General features: G+C 34.1%; 1 protein-coding gene across 1 annotated transcript; it reads left to right on the forward strand.

Moving 5' to 3' along the window:
- Positions 1-269: 269 nt before the first annotated feature.
- Positions 270-860, forward strand: LOC129255438 (uncharacterized). Its single transcript, XM_054893792.2, has one exon. The coding sequence runs from the start codon at positions 270-272 to the stop codon at positions 858-860; it is 591 nt and encodes a 196-aa protein (XP_054749767.2).
- The last annotated feature ends 22,157 nt before the right edge of the window (positions 861-23,017 follow it).

Below are 23,017 nucleotides of genomic sequence, written 5' to 3' on the forward strand. Positions count from 1 at the left end.
CCTTTAAGGTTCCATACATCCCGCCTCTGATCCAGAGTATATATAAAGATGCAGCAGATACACGAAATCATTGCATCTTTGGCAGAAGAACAAGATATGTAAGTTTATTATGTACCAGAGTATGAACCATCTTATGACTTTATATACATGACCTTTGTCTCCCTGCTATATAACTACATCCTAGCCCTCGAGGCAGAGGAGAGAGAGAAGAAGAACAGCAAAGACAAGAGGAGATTGAACTACCAGCAGGAGGGAGAAGACCATTCATCATGTGCTGCTGGACCAGGCCATGGCTCACTGAAGAAAGAAGACAGCAGTATGGCCAGTACACTATCCTCCTGAACACACAACTGAGGTTAGAGGACCCTGTTGCCTTCACAAACTTCACTAGAGTGACCCCTGAGGTGTTCGATGAGATCCTTGCGAGAGTGGCACCAGTCATCCAGAAGCAAGAGACTAACTACAGGCACCCTTTGTCAGCTGGCCTCAAACTGGCAATCACCTTGAGACATCTGGCCACTGGGGACAACTACAGATCAATGGCATATGGTTTCAGATGTGCTATCTCAACCATATCAGAGTTGATTCCAGGAGTGTGCAGGGCCATTGTAAAAGCGTATAAAGATGAGGTCTTCAACATACCTACCACCCCTGAAGCATGGAGCACCCTTGCCCAGCAGTTTGAAGAGAGGTGGAATATCCCCCATGCAATTGGTGCCTTGGATGGAAAGCACATAGCCATTAAGAAGCCAGCAAACACAGGCAGTCTCTACCACAACTACAAGGGGTTCTTCTCTATACCACTGCTGGCATTGGTAGATGCAGAGTACAAGTTCATCTGGATTGAGCTGGGAGGTTAAGGACACATGTCTGACTCCCTGATATTCACAGACTCTGAGCTCTTCGAATGCCTAGAAGATGGGTCCATAGGGCTGCCCCCACCATGCCCTCTCCCTGGAGAAAATCAGCCTGATATATTCCCTACTTCATCCTTGGCGACGATGCTTTTGCCCTGAAGAGCTACGTGATGAAGCCATACAGTAGAAGAGGGATGACAGATGAACAGAGGATCTGCAACTACAGGATCTCAAGGGGGAGAAGAGTGGTGGAGAATGCCTTTGGCCAACAGGTTCCGGTGCCTGTTGGGAACACTGGAACAGAAGGTAGATAACGTCAGAGATTTGGTGGAGAGTGCTGTGGTGCTCCACAACCTGCTGAGGAAGAGGGTGGCGCTGACAGCCAATGCGGTGGACCACGAAGATGAAGAGCACAACTTCGCACCAGGGGCCTGGAGAGATGGACCTCACTGGGAAGATGTTCCGCAACCACCTGCAAGGGGGAACCTCGCCACTGTGGATGCCAGACATCAGAGAGATCATCTCAGAGAATACTTCGTCTCTCTAGTGGGTGCTGTTGACTGGCAACAAAGAATGGCTGGGGTGGTACTTCCTGATTGAGTTAAGAAAGGAGTGGCTCAGATATCGTCAGAAGCAGATGATGAAGATAAATACTTTTGTGTCTGAAAATAAGAACATTCTCCCATATGCACACTTTGTTTATTTTTAATATAAGTTTGAAATAATTTTTGTATTATGTGTACTTGTGAAGATGTTATTGTTATTATTGTTGTTATTGTTGTTGTTATGTATTTCATCTGCTTGTAAAAAATATAAATACAGACTTTATTGATTTTTTACCCATGAAAAATCAGATAATACTACTATTGTAAATCAGGAGTGAAAATTTAAAGGAATCAAGTTGCAGAATTTGAAATTTAAATATGTGCGATAAAAGATCTTTAAAATACGCATTTTTTTGTTAAATTGATTATTACAAATCGATATTCTTACTAATTAAAAAATTAGTAAGAAAATCTATTTTATATGTGAGAGCGTACAAAGTAGGGTCACCGCTTTGAGCCAAGCTCTCTTAAACTCTGTTAAGCTTTCCTACGACTTTGTTAAGCTTTGTGACGCTTTGATAAGCTTTAATACGCTCTCCCCGCTTTACGCAATCCGTGACAGATCGCTTCAAATTTTTAAAAAGTTTAAACAATTTTGGTGCTCTTGCCGAATGTCCCGAATTACTCAAAGCTTTCTCATGCTCTATTACGGTCTTTACGCTTTAATTAAGCTTTGTTGTTTTACGCTTTGCCACCGCTTTGCACGCCGCTTTAAAGCGCCATCAAAGCGCCGTTGGTGTGAACTTAGCATTAGTCAAGTTGTCACATTGTTATGGGCTGTTGAGTATTTTCGTGTGATTACAATAACTTTCCTTAACAGGCATTTAGATATATACTTGTAAATGGTTGGGCTCATGCCACATGCCATAGTTGTAGTTGGTAGGGTTTATTTGTAAACATTGGTTGAGCATAATTATAGACGTTTTGTAGTTTATTCAAGTTGTTATATGGTTGAAGCTGGCTGGGACTGGTTGTCATGATAGACATGGTTTCAGTTTTCTTGGGCTTGAATATATACAAGTAGTAGGTTGGACTAGATAATTATAAACGTATTTTAGTACGTTGAGCTAACTTGCATACATTGTGAAGAGATTGGCCTGTTTGTATGGTTTAGATTGACTGACAAGAAAAAAACAAAGCGTTAATTTGCCTGGTATGTTAATTAAAGGTAAATTAAAAAAAAAATCCATTCAAATACTAAAAACAAATTGGAAGAAATAATCCCAAATATCGTTTGTTGGTTATACATACATACATACATACATACATATATATATATATGTATATATATAAATATATATATATATATATATAAATATATTTATATGTAAGATGACGTCCTTATAAAGTTACATGTCTATAATGTTAATATATACATTTGATAAAAAAGTACATTAATCATCCGATTTGATCCAGATATAACCACCGTTGCTTGCCAATAACTAATGTTTGCTCATTTAATTTTTAAACAATTAGCGCTTTAATGATTAACGAAGGAACAATCATTCTTGTGATGTATTTTCCTGTTTTTAATGACACTGCCCTCAAATGGTGATGGATAGCTTTTGCTCATGCCTAGTTCCTCAATTACATCAAATAATGATAAAAGTAGGGAGGCTGGTTGATCGGAAAACTGGTTAAGTTATAATAATTTTGTAGAATAACTCCTCAAATCACTTACTCTAAACCTCGCTTCTTAACATGCTTGATTAGCAATTAAACATTTGCCTTTGTGCTAATAATGACCATGATTGATGTCAGTATTTGTGACTAATCGGGGTAAAACCGTCATTACTGATTATTCTAATAAAAAGACCATTTCTTTGAAGTTTGGATTCATAAGGTGTCAGATTCATACACAATTTACCCTGAATCTAATACTTCCACAGAAATACTTACACTAACAGTTTAGATTTCGACAAAATAATGTAACTTCTGTGATGAAGAACCAGAAACCCTTGATTGTACAAAGGTGGCTATTTTGGCTTCAGCTATCCTGACCTATACATATCAGTCACCCCATAGGCAGTTTTCAAAATTTAGATATGTTTGAAACATGTAAGAAATGTTATATTTATCGGTCAAATTTTCAAGATTCCTTGTTTAACATTGATGCTTTTTTGCAGTTGGTTAAGTTAAAAACGTAATGTTGAGTATAAAAGTGCTGGAGAGAAATGACTGATTGCTTTATGAATAATGCTAGCAAGCGGTAGGATTAATACTTTTATATCGAGCTATTCCTTGTCTTTTTGTGTATTGGATTGTAAACTTTTTTAAGCTTACATTTTCATGTCAATCAATTGTTTTCATGTTCTCTTATTGTTTTACGAGTTTTTAATAAAGGAATAAAGAGAAAAGATGTTGCAGAAAGTATGCAATTGAAGTGTAGCTGCATCATTAAGACAATTCAATTTAGTTGGCTAGCCCCTTCCATGCAAGGGTTATTTAATGTTTGGGGTAAGTTTATATATCTGTTTGGAATTCTTGAGTGATCTATGTCTCTGTGCACCTTGCATGATGGATTTCAATGCAGTCCAAAAGTCATTATTATTAATATTAAAATCAGAAAAGAACAAAATTATTCCGATCTCCTGGCCCTGTTGGTAGCCTTGCACTTTAACATGAATTTTTGATCCATTTCTATTGCATTTCGGATGTATTATATTCGTTGGAACGATAATTAAGGATTAATCCATGATGGTATTTTCATCTAGAATATAGTTATTATAACAACATTTCAAGGACACTTTTCTCAATTGTCTTCTTTTCATCCTTGCCATCAGATGTATATAAATGGATTAGGACGGCTGAAAGCTTTCAGCGTATGCATATTATGTGAATTTTAACCTGTTTATATGGATGGCGGAGTCCATTGCAACGACCTTTGTTGCATATATCGAAAAATGGAATGAAACAGTGAATGCTGATATAGCCAGCGTGTTAATCGTAACACCTAAGAATCTTAAAAAGTGTAACTACAATATTGCCCGTCTTGACGAAAACGGACTTGTGAGTGACGTAAAAGTTAGGGAGTGTATATTTAGGCCTCTGGCATAAGATGACAGGAACCATGGGAACTATGGTGAGTTTGTTATTCTTCTTGTAAAGACATAGATTGTCATCGTCAGAAAAGGAGAAATAGTGAGCATACGATCCCTCCTTTTTCATAAACCAGGTTCAGATGGGTACTTTTGAAAACGGTCGTATGTCTCTGCACATACTGGAAATGATCTTCCCCCTGTATAGTATCGCCTAATGGGGAAAATAAACCGACAACGAATTACCTTTACGGGTCTCTCGTCAACTATTTTTTTTAAACTAACATACATTTCTTGTGGCATTTCCCGTGATTTTCCGGTTTCTCATTTACTCTCCCTTTTTGCTCGGTTTGTTAGATGGCCGTAGCATATTTGCACTCTTCATCGGATACTCAGTGTCATTTTGATGGCAGCATAGATCTGGAAATAACCAGGCTTTTAGTAAGAGAGAAGGCACCGCCTGGTATGCCTCTCAAAGCAGATTACTTCTAACTCTGAAATTTAGTCATTTGGTGTATTCTGCCAGATATAGTCGGGCAGTTAATTTTTATGAACGTACGTTATTCCAAACATATACACAGCAGCTTTTTACAGTGCTAGGATTAAGGAAATTACAAAGAACTTAAGCATCAGTAGCTGACCAATAAAATTTGATCTTCATTCACCATAATTTCAACCCCCATTTTTTTGTCACCTAGTATCTCCCGTTGCGTTAGAAATTTAATGATATCAGTTTTGGGATTGTTCTTTTATGCGTTGTGTGATATATTTTTCAAAAATTTCATATTGTCTAAATGCCTTGTTCCATTATATTCACGATCTCAATAACAGACATGGGGAAATTCGGACAAAGACTTTACAAAGACCCGATAGGGGCATTGCGCATTACAAGAGCATGTTGCCCTACAATCTCCTCAATCTATACAGAAATTGTATGGAGAGCATGCGATTTGATTGAGGTGATGTATGCGACTTGACCCTGCGATTTTCCTTTAGTTCCCAAATTGTCAGATCATTGCACGATTTCCGTATGAAAGTCGTACGGATGGCGTACATTCATATATATATATATATATATATATATATATATGCAGTGTTTTTAATGGTTTATTGTCAATAAGAAGGTGCTGATTCCAAGCCGAATGACGCCACTCGCATAACCTTGAGCATTTCCTGCAAATTGGCAAAATTCAATATAGATGTAGCCGCAAAAATATGCAAATTACCCATGGAAATCACAATATTACACAGACGTTGACTATAAAATACCTGTAATAGTGATACAGTGTGAAATGCTGTCTGAAAACATGATTTTATTTAAATTTAATTTTCAAAATTGCTGCCACAGACCCCTGTGTTCTCTATTATTTACAATATGAATGGGGAAAAATAATTTTCACAAAATGAACACTACAATGCATGTGACTGTGATCTATTGGACTACCGTCTGTAAACATTTTATATAATTTTTCATGCCATGTACGTGACAAATAATCTTTTTAGAATAAAATAGACTTCCATAGGCTCCTTAAGTTATGTACAATATGAACTGGAACAAATAATTTTCATGAAATTTGGCTTTGCTTGACTACAAAATGGCTATGATTTTGACTTTGGTCATGTGACCTGAAACTCGCATGAGATGTTCAGTCTTACTTGATTAACTCTTATGTCCAAGTTTTGTGAACTAGATCCATACACTTTCAGCGTTATGATGGTTATTCAACAAATACCCCCAACATGGCCAAAATTCACTGACCTTTGACCTTGGTCATGTGACCTGAAACTCGCGCATGATGTTCAGTGATATATACTTGATTACTCCTAAGTCCAAGCTTCATGAATCAGATCCATAAACTTTCAAAGTTATGATGGTAATTCAACATATACCCCCAACTTGGCCAAAGTTCATTGACCCCAAATGACATTTGCCCTTAATCATGTGACTTGAAACTCGGGTAGGATGTTTAGTAATACTTGATTAGCCTTATGTCCAAGTTTCATGAACTAGGTTTATATATTGTTAAAGTTATGATGACATTTCAAAAACTCAACCTTAGGTTAAGATTTGGATGTCGATTCCCCCAACATGGTCTAAGTTCATGTACCCTAAATTACCTTTGACCTTGGTCATGTGACCTGAAACTCAGGCAGGATTTTCAGTAATACTTGATTAGCCTTAATGTTTAATCTTTAAGAACTAGGTCTATATATACTTTTTAAGTAATGCTGTCATTCAAAAAATTTAACCTTCGGTTAAAATTTGGTGTTGACGCAGCCGCCGCCGCCGTCGTCGGTATTAAAAGCGGCGCCTATAGTCCCACTGTACAGGTGAGACAAAAATGACAACAATTGTGCTGTACGAATCAATTGTGTGGGAACATAATTTATGTTGAAATATGTCATATCGTATGCCAGGTAGGTGATAAATACTGTATTTTGAAATTTAAAATGACCGCCATTAGCCATTTTAATGTGAATGTGGAAAAATTATTTTGACAAAAGTTGGCATTTTTTTTAAACCATGAAATGCTTTAAATTGTGATAATATTAGTGAAATGATGTCTGAAAACATGACATTTTTTAAAAGTTGAAGTTTGCTACATGGTAGAAATGCTATATTTAGGAACTAATATGGTCTGCCTTTATACCTTCCTGTATAATTCACTAAATGGGGAAAAGCAAACGGCATTTATACCATATCAAATTTCATTTGCCTAATTAATAGAAGGGGCATATGGCAGTCATTTTTAATCTAAAATTACTTGCATTACACCGTAAGAAATTACAAATTGTGTTACAAAGTAGTATTTCATGATTAAGCAAAACAAAATATGAAAATTATTTGTCCCCATTCAAATTGTATATAGGCCCGTAAGGGCCTATAGCGGCCCGTTTGAATGTCAAATGCAACACTTATCACCTAAATGACACAATTATATGTTTTCAGACAATATTACACTCATATAAAACAATTTTATGCATTTTATAATCAAGCAAAGCTAAATTCCATCAAAATTATCAGTGCCCATTCAAATTGTCAAATTGCACATTATGCCTGAAGGTCCTATGACTGCAATTTGAACGTAAAATGCAACATTTTTCACCTTAATGACACAAGATATGATATATTTCGATAGATATCATGTTTTCATACAATGCTTAACTCATACAACACAATTATTTATAAGTTAAGCAAATCCAAATTCCGTCAAAATTATTTGTCCCCATTTATGTTGTAAATAATACGGTTAGGACCTATGGCGGCCATTTTGAATTTAAACATAAAGCATTTATCTCATGCATAAAATAATTGTATATTTCGTTAGAAATCATGTTTTCAGACAATACTTAGCTCATAGATCACAATAATGACGTCCATTTCATGGTTCTCACTCATTTTACAAAATGCAAATATGGCCTATGGCAGGTCTTTTGAATATCAAGAAAAGAATGTTTTCGTTAAGAATCATGTTTTTAGACAGTATTTCACTCATAGATCACAATTACATGCATTGTAGTGCTCACTTTTGTGAAAATTATTTTCCCCCCCCCCCACCCATGCGCTAATAAAGTACGTAATAGAGTTAACAGGGGTCTATGGCTGCCATTTTGAATATCAAGAAAATAATTGTTTTGTCAAAAATCGTGTTTTCAGACAGCATTTCACTCTTTCAGCACTATTACAGGTATTATTTTGATAGTCAATGTTTATGCAAATTTGTGATTTTCATGAGTGATTAGCATAGTTTTGGCGGCCATATTGGATTTTGCCAATTTGCGAAAAATGCTCAAGGTAACGCGAGAGGCATCATTCATATTAGGAATCAGCACCCTCGAATTGACAAGAAACCATAAAAAACATTGCACATACATATATAAAAGCAAGGTCTGATCCATTTTCTATGGGGCTAAGCCTGGACTACAAAGCTGTTCGTAAAGTTTTGTACAACTTTTACGGCACATGATCTTAGGTGCTAAGTCAGTAACATAATATAAGGATATATCATTTGGTACGAGAAAGGGTCACAAGTCGAGTGTAAAATTATTCGTAACTTACCACGTGTTTGCGGGCTTTTGTCAGGTTCACTATGTTCATATTTGAGCTTTCGCCGGATTTTTTTGGAGAAATTGAAAACTAAACATTGTTTTTAGAAAGGTAATTGTATAAGGATTCATAATTACAATATTTCCATTTGCACCGTGGCCTATATGGCCGCCATCTTGGATTTTTCAAAATAGCCGCCAAAAAACAGGTGGGTTTTTTTTACAATACCTCTGCTTCTAAGTAACCTAGAATCATGATTGTGATGCCTAAATCACCATTTCGGAGGTCAAGGAATCTTTCGGTATAAAAATAATCAACTTTAATCGAGAAAAAAAAAAATTTTCATGAAATTTTGTGGTTTTTTTCTACATATTTCCAGACTAGAACTTATATTAAAGTCCCAATTAAGTATTTTAAATTAAGCAACCTAAACATACATTCCAGTAAGGGAAATGTTAAGCCAGTGTGTCATACATGCCTTTCAAATAATTTAGCATGTGTTTCGGGTTACGTGATCAAGGTCAAACGTCAGATAGGGTCACTGAACTTTGATCATTTTGGGGTATCAATTTGAAATCTTAAACAAGATTAAGTTTTGAAAGATCATCATAACATAAAGAGGGCATGAGTAATAAAGTATAACAGATCATCTTGCATGAGTTTCAAGTCATATGATCAAGGTCAAAGGTCATTTAGGATTAATTCACTTTGACCATGTTGGGATTTCACTAATCAAAACTTTAAAAATGCTGAGATTTTGATTTTGAGGCCGGGCCTAATTTAACAAGTTCTTATTCTATAAAACTTCCATATAATTGTCATCAAGTATCAGAAAAATGGATAAATGAATCTAAGTTCTCCATTCGAAGGTAAGTGGTCAATCAGGGGTCAAAATCAAGAAAAAAAAATATAAGGTTAGATTTTAATAAAAAAATAATTACCATTCAGTATTAAGTTCAATATTGATATAGTCAGGAATTAGATTCCAATGATTTAAGGTTACTGGCTCAAGGTCAAAGGTCATTTCCAATCTATTGATTTGGATAAGAATGTATATTTTGCTCATAATCTTGAAATACTTCATTGCAGTAAATTAGACTTGTGTAAGATGGTTTTTGGATATCAAAAAGGTTATGAAATGAAAAAGAAGCTTCTCAGTCAAGGTTAAAGGTCATTTGAGGTCAATGAACCTTTAATTTAAGAATGTTATTTTTTGAAAAATCATTCATTTTACATGAAAGATATTTGTTTTTGAAGTCAGCACTGCTGCTACAATGAATTATTAAGTGCAGCTGAGATGCCAGAAGCATTCCACTTTGTATAAGTTGAAAACAGTTGGCCCAAAAATAATCTTGGAGTTCCTAGTGACCTGGAATTTTATTCATTAATTAGTTGATAACTTTTTTCCATGAAATATGTCCTTCCACTTTCAATGTTATTCGATCTTTGCATGCTGAATTACTTGTTGGGGAATAATAATGAAAATTGTTTCCATGTTATTTTATTTAAATCAAGATTTCCATATTGCATCATTGATACTTATTATTGTTTATTATATATATGTTATCCAAGAACTATTGCCTTTTACAAGCTTACCTTATTTGAAGGTAGGGTAGAAAACTAATCATTGCGATTGTTGAATTTGATTGTACGAATGTGCAAGATTGCAACATCAGCTCGCAAAGGGTCAAAGACTCACCTTTGTTAAGATTTTAATGTTGATACCACGAACACGGTCAAAGTTCATTGACCCTAAATGATCTTTGGCCTTGATCATGTAACAGCCTGAAACTCATGGAAGATGATCAGTGATATTTCATTACCCATATCATGTTGTGTTATCAACATTTCAATCTTATGATTATTTTTTGAAATGTCATCATAATTTTGAAAGTATAAGGACATATTTGATTAATATTGCATAAAGTAGTTATCGAGTATCACCAAATCGAATAGAATTTCTGGTCACTTAGCGAAGATCAGTTGTCATTTGGATTCAATAAATTGTTGTCAAGTTATACTAAATTGAATTTTGACAGATCTCCTGCAATACACAATCTAATATACATGTAGCAGCAGTACTGACTTTGGAAACAGCCACCGTACTTGTAAGGAAAATATTTTTGTTTTCTTTTATGAAAAACACCTATTTATTTGATAATAAAGTTTATTGACTTTAATTTACATTTGACCTTGATTTAAGAACACCCTTTTCAATTCGTATCATTTGTGATTATCCAATAGCGATCTCATAAAAGTTTCATTGATTGTTGTTGAATATTTTTGCACGTAATTTACAAAATATACATTCTTATCCATGTTGATTGATCGTAAATGAAATTTGACATTGTACCATTAACCTGAAATTGTATTAATCTAATTTATGATATCTTTTAACCATTATATGCATTTTATCCTGACTGATAATATAAAAAAATATGTCTAGAAAATAAATCCTAATTTTTAAAACATTTTAATTGAGTTGACCCACGATTGACCTTTGACCTTCGCCTAGTAATCCGAAAGTCACTCATCGATTTGCTGATAGACCTACTTGATGACTAGTGTATGAAAGTTAAATATTAACCTTGGTTAAGCTTTGTTTAGTTAGTGAAACCACAACATGGTCAAAGTGCATTAACCTTAAAAGACCTTTGACCTTAATCATGTGACCTGAAACTCTTTCAAGATGATAATTGATACTTTAATACCTAAATGCTCTACACGTTATAGTGAGTATTCAAACACTTAACATCGATTGGTTAAGATTTCAAATTGATACCCCGGCCAACATGGCCAAAGTTCATCGACCCTAAGTGACCTATGCCCTAATTATGAGATCTGAAACGCGTGATATATCATTAGTAGAATCATTGGTTTTGACACACTGGTTTAACATTTCCATTACTGAAAGGTATGTTCGGGTTACTTAATTTGCAACACCTAATTTGGCCTTTAATGTCAGTACGAGTCTGGAAATACATAGAAAAAGACAGGAAATATCATGAAAATAATATTCTCTCTTGAATGAAGTTGATTATTTTTATAACAATGGATACCTTGACCTCAGAAATGGTGGTTTAGGTGCCAAAATCATGATTCTAGGTTGCTTAGGAGCCGAGATATTGTCGAGAATCCCGTTTTTGGCGGCCATTTTGTAAAAATCCAAGATGGCGGTCATATACATTGCTATTCTGATTTCTGGTACAATAATCTTTTAAAAAATGTACAATTTTTAATTTCTCCAACAAAATCCGGCGAAATTACATAGTGAAACTGACTACTTTGTCAGGCTGCCGTATTTCGGCAAAATCAAACGGCGTTTGAATTTAATGCATTTTCTTTTAGCCTGAAATGTGGAGTTTGTGGAAGTGCAATCTTTTCCTTGGATCTGATTAATGTCAACCTACTTCTCCTATGTTGTATTTGTGGGTTAACACTTCCGGGGATAATTTCTGAACAACCCTTCTATCTTTTCGAGGAATCCTCAAATAAATAGATCAGTAAAAGCAGGTGCATACACATGTAAGGTAAGTGATCTATCGAGTCAGGACAAGCAGTGAATAAGGTGTTTTATGATCCTTGGTCACTAAATATGTTCTAGAACCCTTTTCGTTCATGAGAAAGTCTGTTGAACCAAGGTCAATTGTCTTCATATCATCGTAGATCTAGATTTGGTACAGTAACATAAACTGAATTTTGTGAAATTGAAATTAAAACTGAAAGATCACACTGAAAATAACCGAAACAGATAAGCACATGAGGGATAATGTATTATTTAAAAAAAAATCCGTCTACCTGGAATTACATTTTTTTTTGCAAATTTTTCAGCAATTAAACGATTTCTTCCAGAATCCTTTGGCAAATATATTTTGCATGCAGACACTTAGTCATTTTATAAGCGTTTGTATGAAATACAATGTAATATTGAAATCCTTACAACAACATTTATCTTTATATGATCACTGAACGCATCAAGTTGGACTTTTGTTAGGTAACGACATTATGACATTAGGTAACTTGCAATAACAAGGAATAACACAAGCTCAAAATTTAAATTTCATTGGGAATTAAATCTCAATTCATTTTGGTGTTAAGACAATGAACACTTGAAAAAATATCAAGTGTGTTCATTTTGATTCTACATATCCACTTGAAGCAAAATAATTGTTTTACTAGATGTTTGTTTAATCAGTATTTCTCATTAATGGAACATCTTAAGAATATATTGAAGACCTTAAATGTAATGAGCAACTCAACAATTAATTGAACTGCCCTGTCTGGTGGTTAAAAATAAATTTACCATACTTGATTCAGAAATCAATATGAATATATTTCGATTTATCATGCAAAATTTGTGTTTACCGTTATCAATTCACTACGAACACCGTCAGAACTTCCTTCATACTCTTTATAGCTGAAAGCTATTTCACAATTTGACTATTTAGCTTCATCGGCTTTTTTACATTAATTTTAATAGTTTTGCCTGTCATTCGATGGAAAATGAATATTTAGAAGCTTATATCAAACGGTAACATCTGTTTAAATGTTTGTGTTAGAGGTGTTTATTGTGTGCGCGTGTTTGTAAGGGGTTGGTGAGTATATTGGCGTTTAACTATAGTTTATCAGATATGACTTGTACGTATGGATGCCAACCCTTAAGACTTCTCAATATAAATATTCAGCCCTGAATGTGTAAAAACTAAACTGAAATAATCGACTTAGGACCAGAAGATGCTTTCAGAGTGATTGGAAATAAAGTGCAATAACATCCTTGATGAAAAAGTTTCTCTATTATTTATGTATTCTGAGTTCTTGTATGTGTTCGTTATGTCAGAAAATATAAAAAAATTAAGATAGTACAGCGTAGTCATACATACTTTGTGACTCTATTATTTAATCATACAGATTCGCATACATACACCTGATTTACATGTACCTTTTACAATCTTTTATAGACTGTGTATGCCATTGGAAAATTTTAGAATATCTACCCAAAGTTATGATGATTTTTTTTCCAATACATATTTTTTGGAAGCGTCACAGAGGAATGATTATGACTCGCGTCTCTTAATCAGAGGGTCGCAGGTTACATCGAACGTTATCACTCCAGCAAGAAATTCATTCATATTGTAGTTCACTCGACCCAAGTAGGGGGCTCTGGCAAAAATATAATCCTTGAAACGCAGGATGCGTAGCAGCTTATCTGCTAAGGCCAGGGAAAATATCGCTGCATTTAGAGCGCTTACAGATTTCTGATAAAGAAAGTGTTCAGCCATTACATGTAAAACAATTTTAATAATTATATTTGAAGGAAAATACCACCAATCTTTTTGTTTATTGTGAAACAAAGTTCACATAATCGTACATTGGTTTTTGGGTCGAAACTGTATACTCGAAAACTACGGCAGTGAGACAATATTTCATATTTTAATACAGGATTATTATTCCTGAGAATTGCAGATACAGCAAATTATATCATAGAACCAAATCCAGTACTCAGTATTTAAGAAACAAAAATCAGTAATCTTCAAACTGCTTTTGTCGACAACTGATACTTAATAAATTTTATATGTTGTGCTTTTAATCGTATTTTTATGAACAATGTTTAGGTAGGTTTCTGCTGTAGATTGATCGTGAATTTGTTTTTCAGTCGAGACTTGATAATCGAACCTTACGACATCGATGCCTTAGTGAGTCTCATATTTAGTATTTCGTGTATTTTCATTCTTAGCTTTAATACAGATTATTCTTTAAAGAATGCTGGATTAGGTTAGGTTGCAAGCAACAGAAACAATTGGGTAAATAAACAATGCCAGAACAGTAGTAAGTACAGTTGTAATTGTGGTATTTCATCTCGAAGAGCTCTTGAAACTTTGACAGATTTTGAGCCGTAATTAATACCACCTGTTTCATAGAATCAGATAACGCATGTTATCTTCTTTCCGTGCACAAAATAAAGTTCTCTTTCTCTACAACGCTGAAAAATCTTAGTTTGATTCGTGTAAAAAATATTACAGGTGAAAAAGGATTATCAGTTTAGTTTGAACGATACAAAACTATGAATGTAAAGTGGAAATAATGAGTAGGCTATAGAGAAGTAGAGGGTTTATATAATCCAATGGTAAAATTTGAATGCGGGTGTCGTCATAAAATCTGAATTGTTCGGTGTGGGTTACTTTCTCTGATCAAGGTTGATCATCATCTCCTTCAACCAGTGGCTGTAATTGATCATCATAATTCTTCACTTTGAATTTATAGATATTTGGCTCTAGATTCGAACCTTTATACCACAAGACCTTCTCCTTGAAACATTCTGATTTTGTAATCATTCAAAGCAAAATATATATACCAAATGGTTTTCGTTGAAAATTAATATGCCTGTTTTTGTTTAAAATCTTAAATTCCGAAGAAAAAAATCAGAGACAGAATAAATCATTACGAAATAATTATGAAAGGATGAAATATTCATTAATACACAATGAACACCAGTTTTGAATTGGATACAATACTCGAAGAGTCGAAGAAAAAAACTGTACCATGACATGATATAAATTCAATTATCTAGCAGGAATCCATCGTTTGTCAATATTTCTAACATTATCCTATTTCAAGTCAATAGCTATACCAGGATTGGCAAAATGCCATTATACCAAATTTCTGGAAATTGACTGACTCAAATTGCATACTAATAATTGATGCCAAATAAAGCACTGGGGATAAAAGTGAATGAATGACAAGTGATATTTTTAGTTAGCTCAAAGCCTCGAGAACAAATGACGAATTGGTATGATAAAATGACCATCTAATGATAAGAGAACTGTAAAAACAAATGAAATTCGTTCGGTTTCCAATGGAAGCCCTTATGATTATTGATTTTATTTAAGTTATGTTTGAATGAGGTATTGGAGATTCGTAATTGCATAAATGTCAAAAATAGCAAATATTTTGTTAATATCCTTAAAAGTGACCGAGGGAAACAAGAGGGATCTCATTTTCAAAATAAAATTTTTGATTTTGATTGCAAACGTCTTCTACGTGCGATTTAAGGTGCGGATACATGCTACAACGCAAAATATGTATTCGTATTGTTGTATTCATATTGTCTGCAGACATCGTGCCATTTCTCGTATCCTTTATCATGCCTATGCAGCGAGCAGTCCAAAATGAAATCGTGCAATATAAGTGCACTGACCTATATATTTTAATTAGCGTTTATAGAGAAAAATACAAATATCGTACTTGTTCTGTGCAGAGAATATTGTGCAGTTGCGTTGCACTACGATTATTTAAAAAAAAGAATAATATGTCTTTTTAACAGAATCTAAGAAGCTATGTAATGCCCGTAACACGAAAAAAAAAAGCTTTACGAAATGGCTGCTACGATGAATTTACGAACATCGTACGGGCATTGCATGTCAAAATGAGCATTGATTTTTTTTATTACTACGCTGCATGTGGATTTGAATTCAATTCTTTCCCCCACTTTCCGAAAGAAATGGGAAATCGTTTACATGTCCCGAAGATGACGCAGGCCGAATGCAACAATAAACGTTAATGATTTAAGATGATTTATGGTAAGTGTACAAATTTGAGAAAGTTATCTGCATTTTATTTGATTCATATCCATATTCAAAATACTGAATAGTATTTCCAGCGTTATAGGAAAGACATTAGATTCGAATATATGACATTTTGTGTCCATTTTTACTTCTAATTTTGATTTACGTGCAAATTCTCATAAACCAATAGAAAATCTTAAACAAAAAAGGTTTGCGCGGATTCGATTCTATATATTAGGGGGTATTTTAAACATTTGAAACTTTTTTAAATAACAAACGGTATTACACATGATTTTAAGCATAAAAAAATGAATTTTATTTCCTCCAAAAGCCCGTGTCTTTAAAACCCCAAATTCCTGTGTATTAGACGGAAATTCATTTTTTTAAGTATGAAAAGAAATGAATCAAATTTAAAGAAGTTTTTCAAAAATACAATTCATCATTCACAAATAGGTGGTTATTAGGTATGAAAAGGTGGATTCGGGTGAATAATCCGACTAAACTTGTCATTGATTAAAGTTTTGTGTTAATGTAGAGAAAACTACCCTTCTTAACAAAACCCTTAATTGAATCTTCATTAAAAAGAAGTACAGTAAAAGAATAAAAACACGAATCTCAAATTAACTCTCTGAATTTGTTCTCAAGTTGTACTATGGACTTACTCCGACAATGTACGTAACGATTTCATTAGAAGATTACTGATCAGACATTGGAGAAAAAAAAAGAAGAAAAGTTGATTCTCACCTGTGGTCTCTATATACATATACAAAATTCTGCTGATGGGGGAAGAAAGCTTGGTTAACCGTTAGCTCTCTTCAAAACCCAGGGCATAAAAAAAATCAACCACCGAGCCGTTTTGCGTTATGAGTTCTCCTGGTACATGCCTCTTTTGTTTTGGGTCAAAATAAATATTAGAGATGAAATATTCTCAGTAGGTCAATAATAATGTCCATGCAAGCCAGCAGTCGTTGTTGAAACTCAATGCCTTACCCCACCTTAAAAGGGATGCATATATCTCCAACTTTCAATTCGTATCCTCAGGAAAACAACGTGCCGTGTGCACAATACTTCACATTCATTGATAGAATGGTGTCGTGCGCAAAGAAAAGGGAACCTGACGACTATCATTCGCCAGTTAAGGTTTTCGGCTATGACGTAAGAACGAGACTGATTATGAATGTTGGCTTTGGTGTTTAAAGTTTCTACTTCAGTTTTCAGGACAAAGCATGTGCATTACTTTAGCTTTCTCGTAATTAGGCGCCAGATTTCGTACCCTTGAAATAACAAAGCAAAATCTTCCACTGCCAGTCGGTAAGCTTTAAAACGATTTTGATTTTTGCAGTTACTGGAGTTACAAAACGACATTTTTACTTATTTAGCTTTAGCAAAGTTAGCGAAGCGAAAACGAATAGCAAAACTTTCGCGCTTCAAAGCCCCCAATAAAATGTAAACCAATAAATAAAAGAAATTAAAAACTACAATATCTGTATTCATATTCAATAGCAAGATTTACTAAATGGAATTAAGTTGAGGGGTTACACTTCGTTATTCTGAAGGTTCGATAATCCGAAAACGAAATAAGGTTCGTTGTTCCGAAGGTTCATTAATCCGAAAACAAAATAAGGTTCGTTGTGCCGAAGGTTCGTTAATCCGAAAACGAAGTAAGGTTCGTTGTTCCGAAGGTTCGTTAATCCGAAAAATGAAATAATCGATGGCGATGGAAAAAACAGAGCAAGGTAATTTCCATTTTGGAAAACGAGTATTTTGTTCCTACGGCGATTTTTTTTTTTGGGGGAGGTTGCAAGTGCCCCCTGTCCCCCCTGCTCCCCTGCTTTCACCGCCCCTGTGGGAAGGGGCTGATCCATCGTTACCAGGGGCGTTTACGTACGCAGAATTCTCTCTAAGGGATGATCATAGGCTTATGAGGCCAGTTCATGTATTTATTTTTTTCTCATTGCTAGACCTGCAAATATTTATTGTATTATTCATTTTATTTAAACAAACATAAATAAATGCATATGATGCAATGGTACAAGGACCAAACTGAACATGTTTACAATAATTACAACTTAAAAAACAGACTACTGAACATCATACAAATAAAATATAAATACATTCAACGAGAAAATTACTATTAACCTATTAACGAAAACCAGTATAAGAGCAGAATTATTATAATAAAAGTTATCGAATCAAATATCGATATGGGCGTGTTGATGCATTTTGATATTGTTTTGTCAAAGTTCAAAATGTATACTAAAAGATCCATTCTTGATTAAATGTTTACCACTTATATATAAACCTTTAAAAATCGCTCTGCGTGGGGGGTGATTGTTTGGACCAAAATTGGGGGGATAAATTTTGGCCGGGGCAGGGCAAAAAAGTCATCCGCAGCCATCGTAGCCAGCTTTTCGGAATGAAAGGGGGGGGAGGGCACACACTTATTTCACACATACATGTGTGCATCGAGCTTTCGCCAATAAGGGGGGGGGGGGGTATTCACATTTTCCCGATCGGCTGCTCAAAGCTGTTTTTTTATCTTTGGGGTTGTCCGAACAGTGACTTCTAAGCTTTATTCTTATAAACAAGATAACTTTATCTCATAATCCCTGATTGAATAATGCGAACGCGAGAAGCCGAGCTAAATTTTATTGAAATTTCAGGAATTTTTTTGCGAAAAAATTGAACATTCTGAGCAATGCTTGTGATAATGAACACGACTAACTAATTACTTCGAGTGCGAAGTGCGAGCTATTTTTTTTTTATAAACTGTCATAGAAAGAGATTTTAAGTAGTTTGTTGGAAGTCATATAGAAGAAGGCTTTATACATACTAATGAAAATGCGAGCACGCAGCGCCAGCTGATAAGTATTGATGATCAGACCTGAAAAGGAATATTTTGAGACCTTCATGGAATACATGAATAGAATAAGTACTTCAAACGATCCTTATTTCATTTTCGGATTTACGATTCTTTTTTTCGTTTTCGGACTAACGAACCTTCGGATTAACGAACCTCATTTCGTTATCGGACTAACGAACCTTCGGATTAACGAACCTCATTTCGTTTTCGGACTAACGAACCTTCGGAATTACGAACCTCATTTCGTTTTCGGACTAACGAACCTTCGGAATTACGAACCTTATTTCGTTTTCGGACTAACGAACCTTCGGAATTACGAACCTTATTTCGTTTTCGGACTAACGAACCTTCGGAATTACGAACCTTATTTCGTTTTCGGACTAACGAACCTTCGAAATTACGAACCTTCGGAATTACAAACCTTTGGAATAACGAACCTTCGGAATAACGAACCTTTGGAATAACGAACCTTCGGAATAGCGTCGGAATTACGAATGTATGCGAAGTTGAGGTAACTTTATTTGATACCTTACTACTGGTCCACGATCCCATTTCCGAGAATGTGAATGAAAAGCATCTTTTTATTTGTAACTCTAAGAATACTATTGTAAAACAAATTTTGATGATTTTTAGCCTTTGTTTTTTAGTAAAGGCCAAATCAGTTTCAAATCGTAGCCAACCGTGCGATCGCTAAGACGTCATTACAAGTAGACATTAAATTCGTTTTTATTCTAATAAGGATTCTAGCACAGATTTGAACATAGGTATTCCTACGATGACTTAGAACTTACAAAGTACGATATAGTAGCATCATATTCTAGTACGTTTTATTAAAAAAATCGAGTCGCAGAAAAATTGTAAGGTGTGCGGTGGCGTTGAAGGGAAGGTAAAGAAAACAAATAAATTGTATATCTGTAATTTAGTATTACCCCCAAATTAAGGATTTGCACATTCACTTTGATTAAGTAATTTCAAAACATGTCTTAAAACGTACAAAGGATACCTGTTAACATGGTTGACAAAATGTTGAAATTACTTAATAAAATTGTGTTTAATAGAATCGTCTCATTATATTATGCTTTCATTACGTTGACAATTTTCCACAAAATATGCACTTATATTTGTTATATAATAATCTATGTTAGAATGTTTGCGCGGTTTTGAACACTACTTACCGTCATGTGATGATTAATAATTTCATAGAATATTGAGCAAATGGGTCAGTGACTCAACGTACATGTTATTTGATTGGGTACGTATGATTTCAAAATACAGCGGATTAGAAAATGGACACTAATAAATCAGAAAAATTAGATTAGCCAAAACATATTGCTCTACCTGCATGGGAAATCCTAACTGTGCATAAATTTTAAATGTAGAGTGTTGAACGCAGATGAAGAGTCTTTGGGTCACCTAATTGAAGTCAGAATTTGATTGAAAAAAAAAAGCCAATAAAAAAGCCCCCAATATTCCAGAACGGCAACAAATATGCAGATTGGCATTGCTATATCAGACGAAAATATATTGATAATGGGACCGTCACAGACACGGAAAATAGCTGCATTTTATAAAGGTGGTTGATGAGCTTTCATATTTTTCAAGAATTAAAAAAACATACATCTTCATGCATGCCTAATGCCATAATACACATACATATCAAACCATATCAGTGGTGTGTCACAATATTATTTTTACGATGTAAATAGAAGTAAGAGAGATATATTATTCAAATCCCATTACAATGTCATCTATAACCTGTCTGGGGAGAATAAATTAAGCTTTATAACAATAAATAAATCAAAAGTGACCGAATAGTGTAAAATGACCTATATTTGTTAATCACAGAGCGTAAAACCATTCGTAGTCCTTAGAAAAATATAGATCGATGAAAAGATTCTGGAATGTCTTATATCTCCTTTAAGTTCTTCACAATTTAAATGATTACTGATAGCGTCGCCAATAACAGAGGGATTTGAGTATACCCCTTCGGGTTTATCAAGGTAGAATATGCTGTAACGTTGACCTTTCTGTAAGACTGTTTCGTAGTGTATGCCGTGATAGTCAAGTTCGTCAACTTATTGCTGCAAAAAATGCAACGGACAAGTGAATGATATTCAGCAAAAGGCCACATTGCTAAGAATTTATTTAGTGAAATATTCATAATCACATTCTTTAAGATAGTTGTTTGATATGAATTTCAAATTCCTTTTGCGTCGCTCATTTATTGTCCCGGGCTATTTTCAAAACGCATAGTGGGGGGGGGGTGGGCTTTGGACCCCTCCTCAGATCTCGTTTGTTGAGCGTGTAATCGTGACGAAAATTGGCACGCGCGTCACCAATTACGTCATCTCCAAAATTTGATACTTAATTGTAAAAAGTTACTCGAATTAATTTTTGATTTATTAATTATGATCATTAATGCATGATATCATAATTAGGCTCTATATCTTTCGAATAACTCCAAAATTGATAAATTTTGGTATGGGCACTCTCTTTAGGATTCTTAGCATTTGTGTAATTAATTGATAAGGATATCCAATTTCTTCTTAGGTACTTCATTGTTCTTAAAATATCTTATACATTTCTTTGTTTTCCAACAACATGAAATAAGTTACTTTCTATCTGTAGAAGTAAAAATGATGATACATTAATGAATTTTGGCTATTCAGAAAATTCTTTGTTTTTCAGTCCTAAATAACATGATATAAATTGCTTTTTATCTGTAGAAGTAAAAATAATGATACATTTATTAATTTTTGCTATTCAGAAAATTTGTATTGGTTTTGTGCATGAAATCACGTTTTGAGCACCTTTGGCTCTGACATGTTGTTACGCAAGCTTGTGTAACTAATTCAGAACAATATATTCAAGCTGTAGAAATTCATCCATAAACGATTCCACTTTGGCAATTCATTTCAAATCAATACATAATTTCATTTTTAAGTTTTACTTACTGTTTGGTTATCCAAAAAAAATTAGAGTAGATGTATACGAGTCTTGACTCCTTGAAGCTTTATATCAGTCATACAGATAATCTGCCATTGATGCTAATGTTTATAATACATTCACTGTATATATTGCAGGGTCTTCATCACATCTCTGCATTAACAAATCTAGATGTGCTTAAATTGGAGATATAGAATATTTAAGGCCATTGAATGGTCTTATATATCCTTGTGAAGAGCAGTCAACGGACAGAATAACACTCATTTCAGATTTTTTGAAAATATAGAGGGAGCTACGTGTATATTGATCGAAGTAAAACGTGTTATAAACCTTACGATTTTCCCGAAAGGAAAAAATGTCAAAGATATCAGGGTTTGTCTTAAATCGTTGTTAAGAGACACTTATTTCTCAAGATTGAATAATGATATAACGCACATGCAGCAACAAATGAAAAGATCGTGTTAATACATTTGTGTTTGGATTTGATTGCGTATGTTATCATGGTTATCATGGCACTGAAAAACGGGGAAGGTATCTGTTCGTAAAATTGAAGTGTAAAAGTTGATTACCACAATTTATTTACTTGCAGTCAATACAAGATTTGAAACTTATAATATCTAAAACTCTAGCAGATTTTATATGCTATACGATTTGTATTGATTGATTGATTGAATTTATTCTTCTTCATTTCAAATAAATTGACAGAGTAAGTAGGAACAAATTAGAATATGAATAACAGAAATGAAAAAAGGGAACTCACTGGAAAGCATCGCATGCTTATGTGGGCCCCTTTGAATAAATAACTGATTAAAATTTATCAAATAAAAATAGAAAATTAACAATGTTCAATATAATAATTGAAAAATACTAATGGGGTCAAGCTTCGTATGTTTATGCACTATACAAAAAAAATACAATCATGACAATATAATCATACACATGGTATACAAAAAAATATATACAAGACAACGATTCAACAATGTATATAACTGATATCGGTATTTTTTTATACAGAATCACGTACCATATTGTAGCTGTAAAGTTAAAAATATTATTTGTATTTTTTTTTTATTTTTTATTATTATTTATTGAACATAA

Source organism: Lytechinus pictus, chromosome 3, assembly GCF_037042905.1.
Source record: "Lytechinus pictus isolate F3 Inbred chromosome 3, Lp3.0, whole genome shotgun sequence".
NCBI lineage: Eukaryota > Metazoa > Echinodermata > Echinoidea > Temnopleuroida > Toxopneustidae > Lytechinus > Lytechinus pictus.